The sequence below is a fragment of the Acipenser ruthenus genome, chromosome 24 (assembly GCF_902713425.1).
Source record: "Acipenser ruthenus chromosome 24, fAciRut3.2 maternal haplotype, whole genome shotgun sequence".
NCBI classification, from domain to species: domain Eukaryota; kingdom Metazoa; phylum Chordata; class Actinopteri; order Acipenseriformes; family Acipenseridae; genus Acipenser; species Acipenser ruthenus.
In genome coordinates, this window is record NC_081212.1 from 21,405,415 (window position 1) to 21,433,072 (window position 27,658).

Sequence of the window (27,658 nt, forward strand, 5' to 3'; positions counted from 1 at the left end):
ATAACATGTGAAATTTTTGTGGTTACAAAACTCAGTTCCTTTCAAAAAACCGTTTACTTTTCAAGACCACTAGTACAGTAAACTCTCACTCAGTCTTAAAACACACACAAACTACCCGTAACGACCACTCCTGAAGATGCTCTCCCGGGAACAATAGCCACGCCTTCTTATATAGGCTTTAAAACACCGGTAGGCTCTTTTTCACCAATCAGCAGCCTAGACCTTTCCCGCTGTCTCGGGCGCCAGCTTTCAAACAACCGCTCGAGCCGAAACCACTGGCGTCGCAACCAAACTACCCTCTGCACTCTCCGCCACTTCACAGTTAACCACGCCTTGCTTAAATATCCATTGGCGCGCACACAACTACATGCCAGAATTCTTGTCTTGATTGGCCAGTTTCGCTGTCAGTTACAGACTTTTTAGTTGTGTAGTTGGTTGTCTGGAGAGGGTTCGGGGTTGCTATGTGTGTAGTATAAAGTGGAACGTCTACGCGCTGAAATGATTTGATGAAGTTTTAAATATATATTTTAATCTAGTGAGTTTGGGGTAGAATATGAAAGGACTACAATATAGCATTATTCAATCCGAATTATTGGTAAGCCTGTTTTCATATGTGTACTTATTTTATTTTCATTACCTCTGTGTGTGCTGTATATGTATGTGACTACATTATGTACAGTATTTATGTGCTTTTTTAAGTACATTTTTTTTAAAGCGGTACAATGGAAGTTTAGTTTCTCAACTGGATTTTAACGTACTTTACATACGTAGTTGGTACATTTACGTGTACTAATACATCGCCAGTATGTCTGTGCTACCTGTGTGTATATCACCCGTATGTCTAGGCTACCTGTGTGTGCTAATGTATAATTAATGTAATAATATACAGTACAATTCATTATTTTCAGAGTAGTTATGGCATGCAAGTCAAAATAAATTGTTAGTAAAGTACGATGTAAAACACCGTCGTTAGCTTTATACTCCAGTGTGAAATGTGCACAATGTTTTGCTGGTACTGTAAATTATAATTGTACTTCATTGTCCCTTCCTCCTAAATTTGGTGCTTCAGAAAATGAGCAAAACATGCGTAATGAAATATAAGTGAAGGTGTGGTTTGTTATATTTTGAGCATACCTGTTCATTTAATTATGTGGTACTAAACCTATTCTGGTATGTGTTCATCAGTCCCATCCCAGGGCTCAATTAATGCTGTTACTTTGCTTTGGGGTAGGTTTTTACCAGTATTTGCACCTGCCACAAATAGTACATGCTGTCTGTTTTTGCAGGCTTGAACTAAAGAATTGATAACACACATCTGTGAAACATGTCAATAGACTTTGACAGCGCGGCCCTACAAACTCAGCATGAAGAAGAAGAATATGACAGAGAAGACTATGCCAGAGAACAGGAGGTAGTGTATGGCTTTCAAAAGATTGCTTTTATGTTATGCAATGCAACTACAATGTTGTTGTCTGAGCTTTATTTCTGTACTTGCTGGCTGGTACACTGTTTATGAAACAAGTGTTATGCTGTACTGAAATGCTTTGTAAGATGGATCAATACATACAGATATTTGGGCTTTAAGTTGTAAGTACTTGGAAAGATGTTTCCAGGTATGGTACCGTTTTCATCCCACTCTATACAGGATTATTCCATCTGGGCCACAAACTAGGAACACGGAATAAACCCACATGATTGCGCTGTTGATCAGGTTTTATATTAGTTTTTTTTTTTTTTAAATTTAGTTGTCGCCAATTTTTTTACCCCGGTTTTCTCCCCAATTTAGTATGCCCAATTATCTGTATCCTCGGCTCACCGCTCGCAACCCCCCCGCCAACTCGGGAAACGGCGGCTGGAACACGCGTCCTCCGAAACGTGCTCCTGCCAAGCCGTCATTTCTCGCACTGCAGATCCACAGCAATGCCACCAGACCTATAGTGCCGGAGGACAACACAGATCTGGCGGCTCCACTGCAGAACCACAGGCGCCCTATCGGCCACAGGGGTCGCTGATGCGGTGAGCCGTGGATTCCCAGGCCGACCTAAGCCCTCCCTACCCGGGCAGCGCTCAGCCAATTGTGCGCCGCCCCCTAGGAACTCCCGGTCACGGTCGGCTGTGACATAGCCTGGATTCGAACCTGTGATCTCCAGGCTATAGGGCACATCCTGCACTCATCAGGAGACAGGAAATAACTGCTTAAACTTTGACTAATATTGGCTCTGAGCAGTCTTTTTTTTTGTGGCAGTTTCAACACTCCTCTTTTAATAAAAAGCATAATTTAATGCAACAATTGCTAGTGTGTTGCAGATATTTTATATAGTGTGTCACTGATGGATTTATTTAAATTAAATATAAAAATAATATGAGGGACTTGCAGTTAATATTTCTTAAACCACACAATCACAAAAAAGACTTGCTTATTGTCCCTGACCTCTTGAGTTTATAAAAGTCATCTATGTTTGGTTAGGGGCAAATTACTACTGTACATCTGCACTTATGGTTAGCATTACAGTTAACATGGCTTTACTATGGTACTCTTTTTGAGAAAACAGAATTATAATTTTGCATACGCTCTAGAAGACAAGTACGTCCTAGTAAATAATACAATAGGTCCTCAAACCTATGTAGAGTGGAGGGTTGTGTGTTAAGTGTAAAAGTGCAAATGGTGAATGTAAGTACAGTCTCCAACCAATCAGGCTTTCAATCACTGATTTGATTATTTCGCAGTTCGTTGGGTAAAGCTTTGTGTGCGTGTATGTGTATAGGTGAAGGAGATACCCAGTCTCAGGTGTGGCACTGATTAACCTGAAAGTTTCAACATTCTTTCTCATTTACCTCTCACTGGGTGTGTTAGACACACACAGGTGGTTTGGGGGCTATGTTTTGTACTAGTTTAGGCTTCACTATAAATGTTTCAGACTGATAATGCATGTCATTTTAACAATTTTGTAGACTTTGGTTGTCCATCTGGTAAAATTAGTTTGGGAGGAGGAAAAGGAAAATGAGTTTGAAAACGTGCACGATGCAAGGTTATGGGAATAATGCTTTCTCTTGTCTTTGGAACTGAATATTTTGCAATTAAGGGGTACAAGCTGAGTAAAACCAAAGCAATATGAAACTTTGTTTGAAATTTTGGTACAATGACACTTTATTTTACTCTGTTCTTAGTCAATTATGTTGTTGAAAGTTTAAAAAACTAAAGATGACCTACGGAGCTATATATATATATATATATAGCTAAAATATATATATATATATATATATATATATATATATATATATATATATATATTGTGATGCACAATTGCTGTTTCTGCTCTAGCAAGTGTGTAGAAGCTGCTCTTTTTGTATAGCATAGTGTCCAATACGTGCAGTGTGTGTATATACCCGATCTAATAAAATAAAACAATGGCATGTACATATTGCGGATTGTGTAAGCTGAAGGAAAGTGTACAGTACATTCAAGAATATTTATTTAAAGTAAGTAGAACCAGCTAAGCTGCTGAGACATTCAAAACCTAAACTGAAAATGATAGTTACAATACACGTACAATATGACTGAGTATGAGATTAATGATAATATATATATGTTTTTGATCTGTTAGCTATTTGTGGGCTTGGGTTAGACCTCCATGTGGGTTTATGCTGTAATTGTACCCATGCCACAATCGCAAAGCATTAAAAAAGGTTGAGATATTGAGTAACTTACTCTACAGCAGTGTGTTTGTGGAATAAATGTATATAACAATTGAACATATTGGCATTCTGTTTAGCTATGTACTCACATGGAGTACATGTTTATCTTTCAAAATGTATTCTTAAATTTTGATGAATCAGTGTGTGTGTGTGTGTGTTTTTTTTTTTTTTGTCCTTGCATCATAGCTGCACAAGTTGTTGACTGATCTTCCTGATGATATGCTGGAGGACAGCAGAGATGTGTCCTCTCCAGAGCTCAATTATTCTGTTTGCAGTGCAAACGGGATCTCGGGCAGGTAAGGAAATTTCACATATGAAGGCTGAGCCAACTATGGGGACACTACTTGCAATATCAATACTGCACTTTGCTCAGAACGAGCATGGATTTCTACTCTTCAGTATGATTCTTGGGTAGTGTTTACAAGATTCTTCCATAGTTTAGCCTTCTGTGTACTCTGCTTTATCAGAAACATTGTTGGAAAGTTAAAAACAGAACTATTGGTTATCGATGAGGGCTGTTGTGTCTGCAACCGGGATGGGATCTTTTCCAAATTGAATATTTTACACCTTTTTTTCTTTTTCTTTTAATAGACCTCCACAAACATGGGATTTGAATAATCGTCAAGGAGTAATTAACACTGGAGGAGTGGTAAGTGGGTGAAACATGGGGTTTTTTTTGTTTGTTTTTTGTTTTAAACAAATCTTAATTTATTCAAAATCACCCATCATCTGTAAAATGTTGGTTGTTCTGCTTTTCAATATAAATAAATTATACTTTATTATTTAGGGGGGTTTCAAAGTTTTACAAATGCACTGTTTAAATGCAGCAGTGTTCTTGCTTGTTTAATTACATTGAATTGTCTAATTCAGAACACAAATAGGAAATCCGCTTCTATACAACTTGAACAAGAAACAGGAAAACCTGTATGTATGCAGAAAGAAAATAATCTGTTGCTGAATAAATAACAAAATCTTTACTGCATGTCAAAAACATTTGTATTTAGTCCAATTGTAAGCCCAATGATTGTAATATTTTCAACCTCTATCTGCTTTTCTTTTGAGGATTATGAGGATGGCTACATTCAGGACCAGTACCATGAAGAATACTTTAATAGGAATGATAACGAGCATGTTAATGGACATGTTAACCATGCTGAGCTGCATGGTAATGGATGGAGTGAACAGCAGGAAGGGGAAGATGCACACGGGTATATGTATAACCACATGGGTTATGAGTACCTCAACACAGATGCTCAAGATGCTGCTGGTAGCAAGGATTACAGTATAGATGAAAGATTTGAACAAGATCCATATGTCCAAACCAATCCATATCACCCTCCTGGAACATACCAACAACATACCGGGGAAGAGTATAATCATGATGATCAAAATGTTCAGAGACAGCAGTATCAGGTGTGTTTTCTTGGATTAGAAAATGTTTGATCAAAAGGATATTTTTTTATTATTATTTGGTGTGGAAATGGATTGTTTTCCCCTGAAAGAAGTTTCTTAACCAAATTAATTATGAGTTCATTCATATCTCTAACTTTTGTGTAAACTTTGCTTCTGTAAACAATCTTTTCAATTCAAAAGCATATCTAAGGAAATGAACTGAAGTTCTCAATTGTTGACTGAGAAAAGAGCTGGCAGCAGCCACAGTGCTGATTAAGGGATCATCTGCAAATTATAATTAGAATGGAACATGTAGATAACTGAGAAAGTAAAAAAAAAAAAACTATGGGGAAGGTGAGAAGTCTGTTGGTGCAAATGACCAATTCATAAATATAAAAAAGTGTAACCAGATTTAAAGAGTGTCACAAGTATAAGTTACCTGGTCAATAATTGTTTTGTTTGAGATGATATTAAGATAGGAATTTTGATGTATGCCCTTTTTAAACTGCTTATATTATAATTATACTGTATCTTCTCCTTAAAACAGGGTTTTATTGCAACCGGCAATGTGGGTGACAAACCTATGGACGGCTACAAAGTCAACTATAACCGATATCTACCTGCAGTGCAGCCTAAAACCTTCAATGCCGAAGTAAACAACAAAGATGCCAAATTTGAACAGATGCAGATAGAGTTCTTGGATCCTGGTACAAGTGTGTGTTTTTATTTATTTATTTTATTTATTTATTTATTTTTGTTTCATTGTTATTGAACATTATCTTACAAATAGTATTGCCTTAAGAAATAAGACAACAAAAAAGATACCCTTACAGCATGTTTTAATAAATAAGAAAAGCTGGATTGTATTGTGAACCTACAAAAACTACAGATGCACAAGCCTAAAATATATGTACGCCTCTGGGTATACTGGTAGTTTGGTTGACTATTGAATGAAAATAAGCATCCATATTTTCATTCGATGATGAGCATATTTCAAATTTTCTGTATTTCAAAAATTTAGATTCAGCAGAATCCCAACAAATTGCACAGTTCCAGGTCCTCTACAAGGCTCGAGGAAGACAGCTTGAAGAACTTCAGCAAAAGCTGGAAGACTGTAGCCGAGACATGAGATACCTTAATCACCAGCTTGCTATAGCAAAGGGTAGGTTTAGTCATAGGTCCCATCAATCCTGCTATCTTTAGAAAAATGTTCATATGATGTTTTTTCAAAGTGAATTATGTCTTTCAGTAAATATCCTCAAATATAATTCCCAGGACTGGTTTAAGTAAAAAGCATTGGAACAGAAATAATCGTTGTTCTGTTACAAAGGTGTGGTGATCATGTTCAGTACTGCATTAATCTCTTTTTGCTGCCAACCTTGAAAGCTGTTTTTAATCCTAGGGGTACTCGGTAATGCTGTTATCTATTGCAAGTCAAAATTGTTGTAACCTTGAAAGAACATGTTTTGCAGATTTGGATCACAAAATAAATTTGAAAAAAGTTTCCAGCATGTGTCTGAATACATTTGCAGAGTAATAAGATTGCATTTCATAGAAAAGAAAGAGGACAGTGTCTTACTGTTCTAAATCGTTGCAGTGCCAATATTGCTAAAGAATGGGAAAAATTCCAGCTGTTTTGACATTTGAACTAGGTACAGTATCGCATTGCAGTATCGCATTTCTGCAGTATCTCTTTAAAGGTTAAGGTTACTATTGTTCTGAACATTTTAAATACCCAAGCCCCAATATTGTGGAGATAAGGCTGATGTGTGCCCTTACACACAATAAATACCTACCTGCCATAAAACCCAGACACGTGTAAAGTTTTAACCACCTTTGCACTGCTAATGTGGCCACAGAATTACAGTTGTTTTGTTTTAATTCTGTATGATTTATTTTTTTAGATGAAAAGGAGGGTTTGGCTCTTACCCTGCAAGAATCTGGAAAGCTAATTAAAGATGGAAAGGAAAAGGAGGTGCAATTATCAGGGCAGATTAAAGCCTTGGAGTTTCAAGTTCAAACCTTAACTGCCAATGAAGAAAAGGTCAGTAATTTGAAACATTTCTGGTTTCACAGATCCTGAATAGCACAAGTCTTGGACTACCTTAAACTAGTGCTTTCATAAATAATATGGCAGCACTTTTTTATTGCTTTTTATAGGTGGTATGCAACAAATGTAGTTTGAGTGTTGTAGAACAGTATTTATTTTGTATTTTGGTTATCTGCAGAATTTGGAAAAACAGAAGGTGGCAGAGGCAGCCCTGGACAGTATGCAGCAGCAGATGATGGAGCTCTGCCGTTCAGAATCTCTTACTCGAGCCAGGGAGCAACACGAGAGCATCCTTGCAGCTTTAAAGGAAAAGCATGAAGACAAAGTGTTGGCTTTGCAGCAGAAACTAGATGCACAGAGCCATGCCTTAGAAGAGCAGGTTAGAGAAGATAGATTCCAATGTAATGACTCAATTACTGTGTGATTTGTTTTTATTAATAATCATGCTGCATCTTTTTTAATAGATCAGTTTAAGTATTTGTAACTGCATGCTGTGCAAACTGCAGTACACACCTCAAAGAGAAACCCTTATTTCAAGTAAATCATTTTTGCAAAATTATTTGATCTCAGACACAGTTTATTGCATGTCAGGATTACCCTTCATACACTCATTAGTAATGTTTTAGAAAAGTTCAATATAGATGGTATAATTAAATAAAATAAATGTTAAGTACTTTTTCTCTGCTAGAAAGAAACTTGTCATCGCCTTCGAGAACAGATAAAGCAACAAGAACGACAACAGGAAGAAGCCAAATTGGAGAAAGTTGAAATAATCAACAGACTCGCAAAGAGCTTGGAGGAAAGCCAGCAGCAGTGCACAAACCTGCTGCAGACAGGTCTGTACAATTGACAACCCCCATTAACATTTCTCTGGGTTATTTTATTTTAATCTCATTCTACATGTTTCCCTATATTGCCTGTGATTTTGTTTTTATGGTCTATATAGACTGTGAAATATCATGCATCTTCTAGTACATCTTTGTGCTAAAGTAAATGTATTTATACTTTTGCATAATGAGTACTACCTTCATATAAATCTTAATTTACATGCATTAAGTTATATTATGTCTCCTTTTTATAGGTACAGTGCAGGAGCTCAACCAACTGAGATTTCAGCTACAGCAAGCACAATCTGCTAAAAACATCAGTGACAGCATGAACAAGTCTTTGCAGGTCAGTACGTATGCTTTACTAATCTAATGGAAATTTGCAAGTATATTCTATGTCTGCTGCTTGATTTTTCTAAATTATCTAAGGAAGCATTTATGTAATCCTATTTATAAAAACATTGATTTAATGTATGTGCTTATTTCAGGAAGAGCTTGGTGAATTAAAGGAACAAATAACTCTTTATGAATCTGCTGGTAAATTTGGAATTCTTTCTACTGATCCCTGTGGTGAGTCAGAGGCCCCAATGTCTGATTCCTATGTGGAGCTGGGTATCAAGAACGTTAACTGGAAAAACACAAAGTTTAACAGGTAGTTTTCTCTGGAATGAATGCGTTTTCCTATACATGTCACCTTTCCTAGCATTTCTTTCTTGGTTATTCAGGATTTCTATGGTAAATGTCATTAACACCAGAACCATGTACCGATTGTCTCTATCACCCAAGGCCTGATTTATTGAAACAAACTTCCTTTTTCCTAATATTTAATGCAACATGAATACACAAGTCAATCAGATCAGTATCTGACATCGGAGGGCTTTGCTGGCGCTTATACTTTTGCAGTAATGTATGAGATGTATTATACAATGCTGATTCTCATTCAAGTGTTTCCTGTAATAAAACACATTCTTTATTGTGCAGAACAAGGTAAACCTTTCTTTCAAATGATTTAAATTGTTACATTACTTATGTTTCTCCTGTATAGAGGCTTATTGTCTTTGGTACAATACTATTTTTTTTTTTCCCCCAGCACCTCATCTGTCGGAAGAACTGATAAGAGCATGTCCAAGGATGATATGATAATGGAACTTAAAGCTGAGCTGGAACGTTTCTTGGGCAGTTTTAAAGTCAAGAGACGAAAGATTACCCAGTTACAAGATGAACTCAAACAAACTCGGAGACAAATGCAAGAACTGAAAACTCAACTGGAGAAAGCTGAAAAGAATGCAAAAGATCATGAGGTGAGGCTCACCAAGGGCCAAATACTAGAAATAGTAAATCACAGGTTTGCAATTACATATGCAATAAATAGTATATTTTTTGTTTTGTAGGTGAGAGAAAACGGTTTGGAAAAACAACTGGAAACATCAGTCGCTGATAAGGCAGCGAAGGAGGAGGTGGAACGGCTTCAAAGTGAGAACCAAGCCTTGCAGCAGGTTATTGAGGTATGAACAAATTACTTCCACTCTTAACGTGCTATTGACTTCTTCAGTTACACTTGTTAATGATACACAGTCTTTGCAAGCGATGCATGTTTCTTTTTGTTGACTAACATTTTTGATCAGATACTGAGTGAAACCTGTTTTGAATCCATAATATTTTTGGGGTAAAACAATGTTTTCTGGATAGTGAAGATTTTAAAGTTTTACCTGGACCTACATTATTACAGGATTGCATCACAAACGCTTACATGCAATTTAAAACTTATGTAACTCTTAAGGATGTTATTTAATGTAAATAAGCATGTTAATAATTTGGATAATAACAACATGCATCCAGACACTGATTTGCTTCAACAGTTAATACTAGTTTGATTTTGTGGTCTCACTTATTTATTTCTTTCATTCTAGAAACTAAAACATCAGATCAAGGAACTGAGAAATAGCAAAGAGACGCTTAAATCGGCAAACCAGGAGCTGTGCACCGAAATGAGAAAGATGATGCAGGATTTCGACCAGGATAAGCAAGAGACCACTGAAAGGTAAACCTTAAATTTGAATAGAGTGTCCGCACCATACAGCACTGTGGAATCAGTGTTATGCTCTCAGGTGCTAATTGTTCTCTCTCTTTCTCGCCTTATTTTTATTTTGAGGTATGAAAAAACACACCAGCAGCACCGTGAGGATATTGTAAGTCATTTGCGTGGAGAGTTATTACAGAAGCATGCGCTTGAGAAAGAGCAGCTGACGCAGCTTTATGAAGAAAAGATACATTATTTGGAGTAAGGGCTTTTATTTATTTTGAAAAACAAATATGCTTTTAAGGTTAGCTTTGGTAAACTTTGATATTGATAAACAGGTGCAAGTTTTGTAACAGTAATTATTATTATTCCTGTGTGTGTCTGTTGGAGACTTTTGATTTAATGTAGATTTATTTATTATTTTTTTAGGTGATGTGAAAACTAGCCTAAACCTTTATTGTATTTTGTATAGGATAAAACTATCTGATCTTAATCAGGAGATGGTTGGAGTACAAGAATGCTACATTACTGTCTGCAAGGAAAAGAACTTATTGGAAGAAGATTTAAGAGGGAAACTGGAACAAGAGATGGCATTAAAAGAGAATGAGGTGACTTTTTTCAGATATTTTAAACAATGAAACCAGCTATTCATTTAAAAAATGTTCCATCATTTTACAACAGATTTTTGTTGAACAAGTGATTTCAGTGGGTGTGAGCAGAACACAACTCCCCTGTTCCAGACCATTCCACCGTAAACATGTGGTGTTTAACTGGTCTAAAACACTGTCCAGCGTGGGTTAAGAGGAATAATACTTAGAGATGTCGAGTGATGGATTGCCTTGCATTGTAACTTGTCTACCATGGTTTAACTAAAGGTGCAAGTGCATTTTGTTTTTAAAATTAACATTTGCCATCACTTCTGTCAGTTAAAGAAGCAATTCTCTGAAGAAAATAAACATTCCTTAGAAAGTTTCAAGTCTGAATTGGAAGAAAAGCACAGGATCTTCAAAGCAACAACAAAGGACCAGTTGATGAAGGAGATGAAAGCTGATCTCAAACAGCAGGTTAATACACAGGTGGCATTAGCGAAAGTTTCCTGGCAAGATGAGCAGAAGCAGGTCAGAAACCTAACATTTTTGTTGGAGTAGGGGAGAGAATTGACAAAGACTTGAAGGACACAATATATTTTAGAAACAATCGCTGATGCAAATGATGGCTGTTTTAAGCCAAGAACTTACTGTATGTTAGTTAAAGCACCCCATGGTGGTAGTCTTTATGGTATTGTACAGGCAGATTTCATTGTTCTAATGTTTTTCCACAGCAACAAAGCCAATTTTAATATGTGTATTTATTGTGAATGAATCCAGAGGCTTTGTTTTTGTTCAGTTAATTGATAAGCAATGTGTGTACACATTAAAATATCCTTGGTATTCTGTATAATGGAGACTAGTGCTCAAGACATGACAATTTTATTTGAATTTCAGGTGGAAGAAGCAGCCATTCTAAAAGCTGTGCACAAAGTCGAAGAGGAGTGGAGCCAGCGGTTACAAAAATCTATCAACGATATAAAACATGAGCGTTTAACAGATAAACGAGTGCAAGGTTGCCAGACAGAACAGTCTTCTGATGCAGGTGGAATTCCAGAAGAGGATATGGAAGAAAAAATGAAAGCACAGAGACTGAAATTGCAACAAGAAGCAGAAGCGTGTCAAGCTATAGCTGTTAGGGAGGCTATGAAAAAAACACAAGGTGAACTGGAAAAGAAACACCAAGAAAATGTTGCAAAACAGGTAAAAATCCATCTTCATCAGAAAGGCAAGTTATTGCCTTCTGAAACATCATGTACAGTAATGGGAGGTTTGAAAAAAAGATAATGTTTTACTGCATTCTAACTACAACCATTAACCTTAATTGTAGCTTGTGTCATTTAAATATAAATGAGTGGAAGTGAATGTATCAAATTTTTTGTCTTACTTTTCCATTGCAATTTGTAAGTGCACTTTCCAATCGAATGGTCTGAAAATGGAGAAATAATGATGGTAGCTTTTTGTAAGACTTTTTCTAATGGATCTTTTCTATTGATTTTGTTTTTAATTAAATGCAGGGTTTGTTCATTATTTGCACAATCTCTAAAGGTCAAATTTCTATTTGTATAAAATGTAAGGCCAATAATAGTTATTACTGATGTTAATATAAAGTAAACCTTGATGGTTTAGTAGTTTTCTTTAATTGTTTTATTTTTTATTATTTTATTTGAGTTTCTAAAGTTTCCACTATGAAAGGCTAACATTGTATTATGTTTCCTGTAGGTAGAAACAGCTGTGTCCAATGCTTATACTCGCTGGTGTAATGAGTTAAATGCCCTTCCAGAGTACAAAGCCAGTCTCCAGTCAGAGAAAGAAAAGTGGGAGAAAGAACATGAACAGGATGTAGCCAAACGGGTAACAAATAGTAAACTAAGAATAGAATGGTTTGAGTGTCATGTTGTTTTTTTTTTTTTTTTTTTTTTTTTACACCAACCAAAATCATGTTTTTGGAGATTTGTTTCTCCATGCCATGAGTAAATTGTTTTTAATTATTTATTTTAAATATTTTTCAAATGTTTTCTTTGTCTGTCTGCTTTTGCATGGAGACTTGTTATTTTTTGTTGTTGCTGTTGCAGATATCAGCAGTGCTCAAAGCAGCTGAAGAAAGATGGAAGAAAACCCACCTTAAAGAAATTGATAGGATGGAAGCAAGTGCTAAAAATACAGAAGAGAAGGCATTGTCTCTCCAGAGAAAATTAGACCATCAAAAGGAAGAGGAAGCTGCCCTCATAAAGGCAGAGTTGGCCAAGGCCCATGCACAGTGGAACAGGGAGAAACGAGAGGAAATTAACAAAATTCATGAAGCTAATGAAAAAGATTATCGAGCCTTTTTGGAAGAGCATCGTAGTAAATTAAATGAAGTGGTCGCAGTAGCCAAGGAAGACTTTGAAAGGCAGAAAAAAGAATTGATAATCAGAAAAGAGACTGATTTCAAGCAGATTCTCGATAGACAACAGAAAGAATGGTCAACACAGCAAGCGGAGAAAATTGAGAGAGAGAAACGTCAAAATGAGGATGAAATTCTCATTGAGCTTGAGGTTTTGCTTGGTGAAATCAAGGAGCTACTAGTTAAAGATCCTAATAGCCAGTCCCAAGCACCTGACAAATCATCAAGCACTCCAAAACAAGCACACAATCAGTACTTTGGAAAATTAAAAGCATGTTTGGTGTCGACATGCAAAGATGTTGTTTCCAAAGTGATGGATGTCTCCAAACAAGAATGGGAAAAGGTAGTGTGGTGTAACATATTCCATAGCTGCATTGACATTGGGGAGCTTGAAGGGTTTTTGCCCAACACAGCAAATTACACCAATTTGCAAAAGTTTAGGCTCATGGATTTATTAATATACAGTTTGGAACAGTTTTGCGATTTTGTTCCCCAGGCATTATGAAGGAGCACACAATTTCATATTAATCAAACAAGTTGTACACAAGTTGTCAGACGCTTTCATAGAAACAAACGTTCAAAATGATAACAGTATATGTGCTGCAAGCTCTCATTCTTTTATTCTCACAATTAGGTTCATTATAATAGCAAAAACTTTCAGTAAGTCTGATGTAAAGGGCATTATTTCCTAATTAGCTTTGTACCATTTTGCTCCGTGTTTTAGTTCAACTTCAACATCTCCTATTACCATGTAGAGCAGTCATTTTTTTGGTTAATACTGCAAGTACAGTATTTTAAAAAAAAAAAAAAAAAAAAAAAAAAAGCATCCACTGCATTCTATGTGAAATACATTTTGTTTTTTTTAGAAAAGTGAGGAAAAGCTACGCTGTGCTCTAACAGAAGAGAAACTTCGTCATGAACAAGAAATGAAAGCAAAAGAAGAACTTGGAATTCATCATAATGGTATTAAGCACCCCTGTAATGGGTGTCTATGTATTTGTAAATTCATTTTTTAAACTCTTAATATCTTATAGACCAAATGTTGCCACCTTAAAGCCTTGTATCTCAAAAACCAGTTCAGATACTGACGTCATACGTGTAGATTTATATAAACACTGCTGCAATTGTAAACCTTGACATTAAGGCCATGCCGCTTTTTAGTGTAGGATTCAAACATATTTTATATTTGGTCCACAGCTGTAATATACAATTATCAAGTTTCAATATCAACATTTCAATATGCATGTTGCTCATTGTTTTAATTTCTGCCCATGTCTATGATGAATACCACACTCATTCACAACACAGATTGTCAATAACTCGGTTGCTTTTCATTATTGGCGTCCGGACATGCACAGAGTTTATTAGTTATGTACAGTTTTCCAGGATCATCCTATTAAGATGGTGTCCTTGCCATATACGTCCGCTTGGGACACATGCAGGCCAGACCTGTCATTCAACATGCATACAGTTAAACTATTAGTGAAGTTAAACTGATTTTTAAAAGCACGTACAGGGCTTAAATACGTTAAATTAAACACAGGCTTTAGTATCCCCAAGGAGTCTGTTACATAAGGAAGGCAATGATTTTGTTAATCGTTTACTTAAAGATTAACTTTTTTTTAAATCAATTCATTTTTAATATACACAGCTTTTTTTATTCCTGTTTGAAATTTCTCATAGTTTCCAAAGACTTTGTGTAAGTAATATTGCAGTGGACCTGTTGTGTTGAAAATAATTGAATGCAATGACATTATGTTGCTTTTTTTAATTCACAAATTAAAGGTCAAGAGCAAGAAAATGAACTGCTCTCCTGCAGTAAGCATTGCATTCAGAAGCTTGAAAAATCACAAAAACAATGTCATGATCTACGAAGAAACCTGGAGAAAGCTTGCAGGCAGCTTCAGCAGACTGTACGAGAGAACAAGGCTAATGTGCATAAAATAAAAGGTATTTCATTTTTAGAGAGGGGAATTAATTCATTTAGGGATGAATTCACTTGATATAAATGGCAACTTTTATCTAAATACCGCTGCAGTGTAAATGATTAATATAGCATCTCCTCCATGCAGAGTATGAAGAGACCATTAAGAAAGAAAGGGAAGAAGGTTTAAGAAGACTTCAAGAAGTGAAGGCATCTGGGAAAACTGCAGCCACTGGGTATGTATCCCTTCGATTCATTTGGAAGTTAGTTATAGTTCTTAGTTAATGGTTTACTGTTAAAATGGAGGTTAATTGGCTCCATAAAGCAGAAGTCAATTTCTCTCTCTGGTTTTTCAGTTGTTTACGTGTAAGTTGTAACAGGTGTGTGTTAGGTTTTTTGTTTTGTTATTTACACCTTTTAAGGTCACAAACCGAAGACAAGTCTGAGCCCTGCATTCAAGAAGGGTTAGAAGAAATCCGGGAACAATATTTGAGAGCTGTTTGCAAAATTAGAGGTAAATTCAATGCCTATTTTTATGAGTATAAGCAAGAGATTTAATATGAAGAGGAGTGTTTGATAGTTAAACTAGTGTCGTTAAAAAAAAAAAATACACAATGTAGTACAATAGTCCTGATCCAGGTAGAGAAGCTATTCCGATCATTAGAGACTCCCACATTAATGTTGACACTTACAAATACCCCTGTAAGGTTTTCAGCAGTTTCAAAAAAGTGCAAATTGTATTAAGTATTTAAGTCTGTTAACATCATCCTAGCAATGAGGTTCAGGAGGGTGCAGAAATTGTATGCACCTGCATGTGGGATCAAATGATCCTTTTACAGAAAGGATATCTGCTAAAACAGACACCAAACCACACACACAACTTGATTTTAAGATACACCTTTCGGTCTATATTGACCTAAATGAATGAATGTTTTGGCAGCCTACAGAAAAAAAAGATTGATGGTTACAACAAAAAGGACCTGCAACAGAAATATGGTGGAAGCTTATGTAGAGTGTTTAATATACTTTTACATATTCTTTTTTTTTTTTCCAGCCTGTAATTTGTTACATATGTCATTGGCCAGGATATATGTATCGCTGACATGTTAGACAATTATTCTATTTTGGTTTGTTTCAACAGGGGACATGCTTCGGTATATCCAAGAAAGCAAGACGAGAGCAGCTGAAATGATAAGAGTGGAGGTATTAAGGGAGCGACAAGAAACTGCTCGGAAAATGCGAACATACTATTTGACCTGTTTGCAGCAACTGTTGGAAGATGGTGGAAAGAAAGAAGGGTGAAGATTACAAATTTCACTGTCTACTTTAATTGTATTGTTTTGTATATAAACACGTAACTCCATGCAAAGTAAACATTTCTTTTTTTTTTTTTTTTTTCCTTCAGTGCGGAAAAGAAAATTATGAATGCTGCTAGCAAACTAGCTGCAATGGCAAAAGTGTTGGAAACGCCTGCTCCTAATAGAAAGTGCAATAAAAAGGATGTTGTGACAGGTGTGTATTAATGTTTACTGTATTGTTCAGTAGTTTTTGTATGTATTTTTTGGGGTTTAACATAGTCAAATGTTTCTTTAGTATCCTGTTTATTTTCTCTAAAACATAGTTAATTTAATACATGTTTGATTCTATATTGAACATTGACTGGTCATTTCTTGTTGCAATGCTACAGATACATCTGGCAAAATATATTACAGTACCAGGAGAAAGAGGTTAACTGTACAGGGTCTACTGCAAGTGACCACATTGCCAGTAACACTGCCCATGTATAGTATACTCTAGGTGGGCAGTTGCCAGAGATGTTTCTGATGCAAGGTCTGTGCTTCCATTGTAGAACTGGTGAGAATGTGATTGCCAACTCTCTCCCCAAAAGTAGACAAACTGTTAACATGGCCAGTCAGGAAATGAACTGTGTACAAGTTGTTTGACATCTTGGATTTGTTTTTAGGAACACATGTCTGTTTTTTTTTCTTGGTGTTTTAATGATTTTTTCATTTTTTTTATTTTATGAACAAACACAATTTTATACAAGCAGGTTCTGTAAGAAGATCTGAATCTGCTGCAGTGAACACCAAAATCTTTGAGGAAAACACTCTCTGTGCTCTGTTAGACCACAAACCAAAACACTCTGCAAGCAAATTACCAAGCATGGATACTGATCAACCAAACGCCCAGGCTGCTGATAAGGACACATTGCATAGCCATTTTGTACAACGTGGTAATGTTACAGCCACAGAAAGAAATGTATCCAAAGCTATCTCGGCACAAGTTGAAAGGAATGATGTGCTTAGTGGTGTTGACCAAACAGGTGTATTTCCACATTTCAAAGATGTAAACAGAAAACTGTACAGTTCAGCTGGACAAAAAAGCAAGGACATTACTTGCAATTCTGCTGTCTACCATTCTCAAGTGAGTTTCGGCCATGCACATCTACTCAACACTGTTGATAGTTTTGGTGATACAGTATCCACACAATTAACTCTTAGAAATCAAAGCAAGGATATGGTGCCAAAGGGACTTGACCACTGCCAATCAGAAAACTGTTTTGCTGCTGAATCTATGAGCAGTCTGTTTGATGTTCAGGAAACCCCTGTTAGAGATGGTGGTCCAAGTGATTGGAGTTCAGTAAGTTTAGGTACGAAACTGGAGAGCAACTTTCCACTATCTAATTATTCTGCTAATAAAACAGAACCCACAAGAAAGCACACCACAGATATACCTCCTTCTGTTTCATCTGTTTTCAATACTGATGATGTTTATACGTCTGGGACAGAGTTTGTAGCTGAATCTCATTCTGTCATTCCAAAATGTGTGCCAGATGTGCTCTCCAAGCCAAAATCAAAGACCTATCAAGACCCCAATGCAGTTGGACTCAACTTGCCTTTTACTAAAAAAAGAGAACCTATTCCAGGTTCTGAGAGAGAAAAGGTGTACAGATTGTATCCAAAGAATTTATTTTCAGAAGTAACAGCTGCTCAACAGGACAGTGGATTTGATAGTCCACTTCTGCAGAAATAACCATTAACAGTGCTAGAAGCTGATTCCCTTAAACGGTGATTGTTGCTGCAACAATTGTTATCTGTTAAATTAAATTGTATATAAACTAAATACATGAAGTAAGAATTATTACTAATATGTAGTGTGGATATCAATTTTGGACCTGGTTTGTATTAATTAATAATTAGTGTGTTTACTGTCAGTTTGTTCAGGTTTTCCATTTTAAATTTGTATATTTTCAGATTTGTTTTGTAATATAGCTTGCCGTGCACCTTTTTGTAAAAAAAAAAAACATTTCTTTTTTTAAAATTTATTTAATTTAATAAAAAATAAATAAAGATTTTAATATTTGTGGCATACATAATTTGGTTGTATTAATGTTTTGTTTTGGGTTTCTTTTAGTAAAAGACAGTTGTGCAGACAAAGTAATTACTGACCAAATTCATAAAACAATGGATCATTACACCACATTCATTCAAAGAGAAAATGTAGGTTTAAAAGGCTAGAGAAGAAGCACCCTGTACTCTAAAAGTGCTGTTTTTAAACTTTAACATAACTGTTTTGATATTTTTATAAACACATTTCATAAATCGGTATGTGCAGGGTCTGCAACACAACAATCAACGAAATGTCCAATTTAGTAACATGTTTGATAAGTGAAATATGTTATTTAAGTTTGAATATAACATATGAGTGTGTCCCACAAAGTGTTGATTTCTCTAATCTCCTTAAACTGAAAACGCCTACGGAGAAAACTATGGGGAACTTTAATTTAAGATGATTTATCCACCTGACCATGGATATTCTTAATTGCTTTAGCAGTTACTAAATTGGGTGGATTAGACTTTCCTTGCCTGACTTGTCTCTGAACACTCCCAAAATTATACATGAAAACAATTTAAGGCGATTATTGGGGAGGACAGCTTATTTTGCTGTGTGGTTTTTATCTACTGTATTCACATTTTCCTGTTCTAATAATGGAAGACACGTTTTTCTCTACATCGTTTTAGTACGTGATTTACCTTGCACGTGTAGACTCCTACCTCCCTTAATCCATTGAAAAGTTTCACAATATGTAGGTAGGTGCTTTTGTTGAAGACATTCAATTATCAGGATTGCCTTCCCTGTCATTATGCTGAGACATGCCTCTTTGCCTCATACACGCGCTGCCAGCTCCAGGGAAACGATGACAAGAAACGTTGCAGTGGGGTCTTAAAGTAGTTTAGCATCTATCTGCTATGTTAGAATTTTTATGAGTACATAATATTGGTTGATATTTGCAGAATAACTGCACTTAATGGATATGTCCTTGTTTCCTACGAACTACTCAATTAACTTGTCGCAAAATGTCAATAACTGGACAGGTAGTAGTGTGGCAAGATCGGAGAGGGAGAATTATAACAGGAAAAGCCGTATGATCGCTCTCGTGGTGCTTTTTTTCTTGTCCTTCGTTGGAAACCTCATAGTTATAAAAACAATCTCTTGTAGTTGGGTTGGAAAACAAAGAAAAGGTCGCAGGGTGCATATGCTCTTCATCAACTTGGCAATGGCAGATCTCAGCGTTTCGCTGCTGACCGTCCTTTCTCAGATTTTATGGGAAAGCTTGGGGAGCGAGTGGCTGGCCGGGGATCTCTCCTGTCGGCTAGTCAAAGTCGCCCAGATCTTCGGTCTCACTGCATCGTCAAACATGGTCGTGATCATAGCGCTTGAGAGGCAACATGCCATTGCCAACCCGCTTGCAATTCCTCTTTCTGTCACGAAGATCTGCGCCGCTTCATGGATCTGCGCGGTGCTCTTCTCCGTGCCACAGGCATTCGTATTTAGGGAGACCAAGTTAAACTCCGGTACCCAGTGCCTCGGTATTTTTGACAATCTACCGAAATGGCACTTTCAATTGTACATAATCTATGGAGCCATGGTTGTCTTTTTTGTTCCGTTTTGCATCTTATGCTTTGCCTACGCCAGAATTCTGTGCATTATTTGGAAGACAGAAAAGAAACCCAAACGTGAAAAGGTCGTATCAAACAGCACCACAACCGGCACCCAGTTCCATCTAAATCCTACCAACAGTTCCCTGCCTAAAGCCAAAGTCAAAACCTTGAAGATGACGCTGATGATCATCTTGCTGTTTATCATCTGTGGATTGCCCTACTTCGTGGTTGAGATGAAGTTTGCATTTGGAAACGTTTCTGCGCTGGACCAAGATGTCACTGCAGTACTCGGGATATTTGTAGTATCCAACAGCGCAGCTAACCCCATCATATACTTGTTTTTCAATTCAAAGAAGAGTGTTAAAGCTGTCTGTACCTGCGGTACAGAAGAACAAAAGGAAGGAGGCAGCAGTAGAGCAACATCTTTTAGTTTAATGCAGAAAAACTCAGGACAGTCCATCGCTTTCATTGAAGTCGACCCCATTTCAAAGACAGAATGCAGCTAGTGCAAATGAAAAACGTACCCCAGCATTCGTTCAATGATAATTGCCGTATGAGTTATACGTTCTCAAACTTAACCTTTTGTTATAAGAGTTTCAGGTGTTTTCATGAATTCAATTTCGCAAAGTTATTGTGAAATACTTTGTCCTGTCTGTCTGCTGTGCTTGTAGAAATGTTATGAACGAATGTGAAAGGTTTGGAACCTTTAGTAAAATATGTGAGATTTTGTTGTACAATTTGAGGCTTCAGTGATTGCTAATATGTTATGTCTTGTTTATCTTGTATATCATTTGCTGTGTATCTATATGTTTGTTTTTGACATCTGTCTGTCTCTAAAACATAAATAAAAACAAATATAAAATGATGGCACTGATTTGAGGTGTAGGGTGTCTATAATGGACTGACTGAAGAAAAATATCATTCATGATTTATTATTGGTCTAATTCAAGGAAGTAGAGGGTGTCAATTTGCAACACAGTCTGTTCTCTGAATTGTCTCATAGTCGTGATATTTGAGACTATCATGACACATCAATACCTTTTGCTGTTTTGGATTCGGAAGCACCTATAAACAATCTTTTAAAGTCTGCAGTCTTTTCCATATCTGCACATTTATTTTTTCATATGCAATTATATACATGCAAACTCTAGAAATGTTGATCTATTATTATTTATTATTATTATTTGTTTATTTAACAGATGCCTTTATCCAAGGCGACTTACAGAGACTAGGATGTGTGAACTATACATCAGCTGCAGAGTCACTTACAAGTGCGTCTCACCCGAAAGACGGAGCACAAGGAGGTTAAGTGACTTGCTCAGGGTCACACAATGAGTCAGTGGCTGAGGTGGGATTTGAACCGGAGACCTCCTGGTTACAAGCCCGTTTCTTTAACCACTGGACCACACAGCCTCCTATGGGTTAATCTTTTTCATAATTGTTTAAAGACATATTGCATAATTTATATTATAAGAATAACACATAGCTATACATTGTGAAATACAATGTCCTGTTGATTAACAGGTTTGAAATGTGTCCTATAAAACAAAACTAGATGTTCAGTTGAAAATTCATAGAGGATCCAATAGAGCTGGCGCAGAACAGCTTTATCACATTTCATTTTATAACATGACCAACCATATATTGTCATATAAGGTATTGCACTGATTTCATCATATGAACCTATATTTATAGAAATTGTTAAGGGGATGCTGCTTTTGGCTATAATACACAATAATTCACATGGCTTGGATGTCATTTGCATAATAGATTCATGTCTTTATGGGACAACAGATTTAAGAAAAGTATGTGCCACATGCTTTAAGTATAAAAATGTTGCTTGAGAGATTTCCAAATTCTTAATATAGCACTTTAGATTTCTGAACTACAGTAGGGTTACGTTATGGAACGGGAATATGTGCACCATTGTTAAAACATTTTAGATTTCATAGATCTCTGTTATGTTGTCTCATTGCAATAATGACATTTTAAAAATAAACAAGTTGCTTGAATCACCCTTGAACAGAAAAGCACTAATGGTATGTTGATTGAACTTTAAGCCTCCTCAATCCTTGTAGATTAATTATCCTGTGGAAATGTAAAACAGTACTTTAATGAAAGATAGATCCTCATACCACCTTTCACCTGAAAGAGGAGCTCTTTGATGATTAACCTAAAATAGGCTCTGTACAATTGAAATAATAACAGGAGGCATGCGCATAACTCCTGTTTATTTATTTTTAATAGTATTGATTGGATCACCAGAGATAGGTGGTTGATGCAATCCACAGAGATTCTCCATTACCTCATACATCCAGCTGTGGATTATCCAGATGGGGTCGAATTAAACAAATTCAAGTTAATGACTGGTATGGAGGAAGAACTATACATAGAGAAAGTATGTGTATTTATGATGTGAAGAACTAAATACTTGATCTCTGAAGAACCAAGTGGTTCATGGTTCATCTCAACAACTCACCAGGGTCCTCCTGGTTACAAGCCCTTTTCTTTAACCACAGGACCACAACGTATATATATATATATATATATATATATATATATATATATATATATATATATATAATATCTGTATAGGGCTGACCCTTTTTTGTAAGTATTGCTTCTTTATATGTCTGGTCCTTTTATTCGAACTAGTTATAATGCAGCAGTAAATAAATTGTTAAGTATTCGTAATATCTCCTGGTTGTTTCCTTGACAATAGATGTACTTACAGCTGAAATGGTGCTTGAAAAAAACCCACTTAAGACAACACAAAGAAATAGGAGTGGGAGGATGTCATGGAGAAAACACAGGTCTCCACAAGGCTGGCATAACAGATTATGTTGTTGCTGAAATGCATTTGGGTAAACAAAACTGAAAACAAATAACATGAAACAAGAACATGTAAATCATAATGGATCAATGGTAAATCAAGGTGAGGGACACTGGAAGATAAACATGACTGTCTCAAAACTATATTGCTCGATACTGTATCAATAATATCTTTTGCTTTCAACACATTTCACCAACAGTGTTAACGAGTCAAATCAGCTCAGTGTGGACCTGGCTTTTGACGAGGTGTGTCTTTGTAATCCGGTGATTTTCAATAAATATTGTGAATGCATTCCACAGTATTTCATGACATTGTTACATTTTGAAAAGCAATATGTGACACTGTATCATTTTAACAGTTTAATTGTGTTCTTGTTTTCCTTAATGATCTGGTTGGATTGAGGGGTCATTGACAGTCATTGACCCAACATAGGGATGGGAAAGCCTGGTTAAATTCTCTCTACCCTGACAGACTCTTAAGTAATCTCCACCACCCTCTCTGTTCCTGCTGGGGAACTTGTAATTATTCAGTCCCATACTCTGTGCACACAACAAGTGTTAATTAAGGAAGCTCATTTGTGCGGTGAAAATAGTGTTTACATATGCTCATATGTTTTATATTATGCGTAATTTCATCTTATTTTGGGATGCAAAAATAAATGTTCAATTACAAAAACATGACTAGAGCAGTAATAATGCTAACAATGCAGTAGGAAAACTGATTTTAAAAGGCTTGCAAGTATACCATACCCTTTGTAAAGTTAAAAAGGCCATCACGCAAAGAAACTTTAGCTATACCGGTATCACTTAAACACTGATTAGAAAGTGCTTTCGGCTATATTATTTTACTCAACAATGGCATTTTTCAAGACATTGTTTTCTATGTTGTTTGGAGAGGTGACTGTTGACAATATATTATTCAATTTAGATTAATTAATGTTCTACAAGGGCCCACAACAAATAATTGTTGTAGTGCGGTAGAAATATAATATTTTGTTTCAAGCATCACTATAAGAAAAAAAAAAATTATATTAGGATGTACTTGCCACTTGACTAGCTCTAAAATAAGGAACACCATTGTTCAAGATGTTTTTTTTTTGCTTGTGTCTGCTATTTTTTTCAATGTATCTAGTTTTGATTAGTCACTGGCTTGCTCTCAGAAGTGTCGAATGGAATCTGGACTGGGACTGGACTGTTCCTTATTACCTGGAAACAGACTGTTACCTCTTACTAGCAAATAAAGAACTGTTCTGTAAAATATGTTTCCAGCTGACAAGCCTAGATATACAGTAACAGTTTAAAAGTTATGATTCAATGCAAAAAGTCCTAAAACACAAGACTCTGTCAAGTTATATAAATATTTTGTTGCCTTTATAGTTTTACTGAACTTCAAATTGTGTTTATTTACTATTAAATTGACCAGTCAGTGTTCTGTAGATAATTCCCCATTAACCTTTAGAACAGGATAGAAACTGCATGCTTGATTAAATGAAAATTTGTGTTCTACTGATTAATGGATGTTTGTCAGTAAGTGACACATCTTTTCTTTTCAGTATTCCTGTACTTGACGCACACTGTAGTACTTACTTAGCATACCTATTCTAGGACTCTATTTATTCCAATTAAGTTTAACTGGGAAAATGACTCCCTGAGACGGCAGGTCTCATTTAGAGACATTGTCCTACCTGGCTTTTGTATATCTACAGAGCATGTATTTTGTCGTATAAATCTCCCTGCATCTCCCTGCATCTGCTTAGATCATTATTTACCAGACTTAGAAATACATTTCCCTTTTCAATCACTGGCTTGCTTCTTCAATAAAAGCTTCATTTCTGAAATGTGGTTTTTGAAATAAACAGCTATTGGCTTGCAACTGTTATATCTGCTGCCTCCCCATATCTGAGCCAAGTATGATTTAGTAAATGAAAAAAACTCTCTGCAAAATCACAGTTACAGAGAGGACAGACATTACAGCAGCTCAGTGGTCTTTTTTCAAACCATGGTTTTGACCCAGTGGTTGCTGAAATAGTTAGAAAGCATGATTCATTCTCGATACAGAAACAGCAATGATAGAGAACATACATAACAAGATATTGAACTGGCATTTACCGTATGCCGGCAGTTCTATATCCTGGTATTGTGCTTAACTGGCTGTTACATTTCAGAACTCCATCACATATCCAGGGTCAGGTTAAAGACCCCACTACTACGATCTTACACAGGATTTCAGGATAGAACCCAGGGTGTCCTTCTGGCTAAACTACAGTAGGACTCTTTCAGATGAACTAAGGAACAGACCTCTCAGATGAGCTGGTAGGAGTACTGTTACATTTCCTTTCACTAATTACCTGTGGAAAAGAAAGAAATGGGATATATTTATTCATGTTTCATGCACACCGCTGTACAAGCCAAAACCACATGAAAGACAAATCTACAATAGAAATCATAAATAATTTGGGGGAAAATAACGCAATTATTAGACACTAATAGCCTAATAGTATTTTATGCATGTCTTGAAAAACTGCAATGTCCACAGAGGGTCTGACTGGGTTAAATGCACCATTCTAATGATCTAAGCTGTGAAAACGATTTTACAATGCGATGAAACCTGAAAATAGATATGAAAAGCACTTCATAATATGCATGGTACTTATCAATTTTCCCTGCTTCTGCCTTCCCCCACTGTACAAAGCCTAAGTGTACTTCTGGATAGTAACCTCTCCTTTGATGCCCAAATCTCCTCTGTAGTCAAATCCTCCTTCTACCACCACCGAAACATCTCAAAGGTCCGTCCCTACCTTTCCCTCCCAGATGCAGATACTCTGTCATGATCACATCACCCCCTATCTTGCCCAGCCGCACTGGCTATCTGTAAAGTTCAGGATTACTTTCAAAATTCTCCAGCTTGCCTATAAGGCCCTTCATCACACAGGTCCAGAGTATCTTTCCAACCTGCTGAGTGTCCCTCCCTGCAAGCTGAGGTCCTCTGATTCAGTCCTGCTTGGTATACCCAAGCAAAAGTGCACCACACTCGGAGAGCGCACTTTTAACTTCATGGCTTCATGACCCACTTGTTCTCTTGCTTTTAATGTTCTTTAAGCCTGTTGTCTAAATTGCTATTTCAGGTTTTTCACTCCATCTTATTCGTATAATTCTGCTTGACACGCACATCCACAACTACCAGAATTTGTGATTATGTTGGTAACAGTTTCTAGAAACGTACAACAGGAACATATTGGGTAACAGTGTCAACAAGAAATACTTTGTTTTCTTTGTTTTTCCTATTTGGATTTGTCAATTATGGGAAAGTTGTTTCTCAGAGTTTCACCTCTGACTAAGTCTTGTGCAAGAAAACGTGGCTTTGATGATTCATAATAATACAGAACTTCATCCAAACTGATCTCCATCTAAAGATATGACACATGCATACACATATTCTGTTGACCGAATGAGCTGAAACAGTTATACCCCACAGAGATCAGTTTGGATGAAGTTCTGTATTATTATGAATCATCAAAGCCACGTTTTCTTGCACAAGACTTAGTCAGAGTTGAAACTCTGAGAAACAACTTTCCCATAATTGACAAATCCAAATAGGAAAAACAAAGAAAACAAAGTATTTCTTGTTGACACTGTTACCCAATATGTTCCTGTTGTACGTTTCTAGAAACTGTTACCAACATAATCACAAATTCTGGTAGTTGTGGATGTGCGTGTCAAGCAGAATTATACGAATAAGATGGAGTGAAAAACCTGAAATAGCAATTTAGACAACAGGCTTAAAGAACATTAAAAGCAAGAGAACAAGTGGGTCATGAAGCCATGAAGTTAAAAGTGCGCTCTCCGAGTGTGGTGCACTTTTGCTTGGGTATACCAAGCAGGCCTGAATCAGAGGACCTCAGCTTGCAGGGAGGGACACTCAGCAGGTTGGAAAGATACTCTGGACCTGTGTGATGAAGGGCCTTATAGGCAAGCTGGAGAATTTTGAAAGTAATCCTGAACTTTACAGATAGTCAGTGCGGCTGGGCAAGATAGGGGGTGATGTGATCATGACAGAGTATCTGCATCTGGGAGGGAAAGGTAGGGACGGACCTTTGAGATGTTTCGGTGGTGGTAGAAGGAGGATTTGACTACAGAGGAGATTTGGGCATCAAAGGAGAGGTTACTATCCAGAAGTACACTTAGGCTTTGTACAGTGGGGGAAGGCAGAAGCAGACAGTTTCTGAGGTTCAAGGCAGCAATATTGAGATTCTTGAGTTGAGTTTTTGATCCTACAAGAAGTAGTTCAGATTTTGTTGGTGATGAGCTGAAGAAAATTGGCAGACATCCAGGCCTCAATGTCTTGAATGCAAGCCAAGAGCCGGACCATGGCAGAGGGACATCCAGGGTCTAGTTTTAGGTAGAGCTGGGTGTCGTCTACATAGGAGTGAAACATGAAGCTATGTTGGCGGATGAGGTGACTCAAGGGAAGCATGTAGATGTTGAAGAGAAGTGGCCCAAGAACAGACCCTTGAGGGACACCACACGTGACTGGGTTTGCGTCAGCACTGCTTCCATCATGGTAGGAAGCCTGACTGCAGAGATTCAAGCAGATTGTTATCTGTGAGATGTTTCATCAGCTGGCTGGCTAGAGCCCTTTCAAGAGTTTTGGAGAGAAAAGGAAGATTGGATATGGGACGGAAGTTGGATAAGACAGCTGGGTCAAGGGAGGGTTTTTTAAGCATTGGCGTTACTCAGGCAATCTTGAGGGCAGCAGGACTCAGGCCTGAATCCAGGGACAGGTTGAGAGAGTGCATAATGGAAGGAGCAAGGTCAGAAGCACAGAGACGGATGATATTTGTTGGCAGGGTGTCCAGGGGGACGTGGCAGTAATTGATTTCAGCAGTAGGCTGGAGACATCAGTAATGGAGAGAGGAGAGAAGGAAGAGAGAGCAGGAGGGGAGTCAAGGAGGTCAGCTACTAGACTGGGTTTGTGGCAGGAGAGCGTAGAATAAATGGATT

The 27,658-nt window shown here is 36.8% G+C and overlaps 2 protein-coding genes across 3 annotated transcripts; both read left to right on the top strand.

Moving 5' to 3' along the window:
* The first annotated feature begins 246 nt into the window (after positions 1-246).
* Positions 247-18,240, top strand: LOC117429070 (centrosomal protein of 152 kDa-like). Of its 2 annotated transcripts, none has more exons than XM_058998680.1 (28): positions 247-595; positions 1,287-1,411; positions 3,883-3,992; positions 4,288-4,345; positions 4,759-5,109; positions 5,636-5,801; positions 6,110-6,250; positions 6,993-7,132; positions 7,317-7,517; positions 7,827-7,974; positions 8,220-8,311; positions 8,454-8,617; positions 9,056-9,266; positions 9,357-9,470; positions 9,876-10,006; positions 10,118-10,246; positions 10,458-10,593; positions 10,912-11,049; positions 11,470-11,775; positions 12,295-12,426; positions 12,648-13,301; positions 13,825-13,921; positions 14,744-14,908; positions 15,031-15,118; positions 15,305-15,396; positions 16,024-16,180; positions 16,288-16,394; positions 16,933-18,240. In XM_058998680.1, exons 2-28 carry the CDS (start codon positions 1,325-1,327, stop codon positions 17,913-17,915), a joined length of 5,298 nt encoding a protein of 1,765 aa, XP_058854663.1. In that variant the 5' UTR covers positions 247-595; positions 1,287-1,324; the 3' UTR covers positions 17,916-18,240. The 2 variants fall into 2 exon arrangements, with proteins under 2 accessions (XP_058854663.1, XP_058854662.1); XM_058998679.1 differs by having other exon boundaries at positions 248-595; positions 10,912-11,103.
* Positions 18,241-18,938: 698 nt separating this feature from the next.
* Positions 18,939-20,647, top strand: LOC131700532 (probable G-protein coupled receptor 150). Its single transcript, XM_058998342.1, has one exon. The coding sequence runs from the start codon at positions 19,192-19,194 to the stop codon at positions 20,329-20,331; it is 1,140 nt and encodes a 379-aa protein (XP_058854325.1). The 5' UTR covers positions 18,939-19,191; the 3' UTR covers positions 20,332-20,647.
* The last annotated feature ends 7,011 nt before the right edge of the window (positions 20,648-27,658 follow it).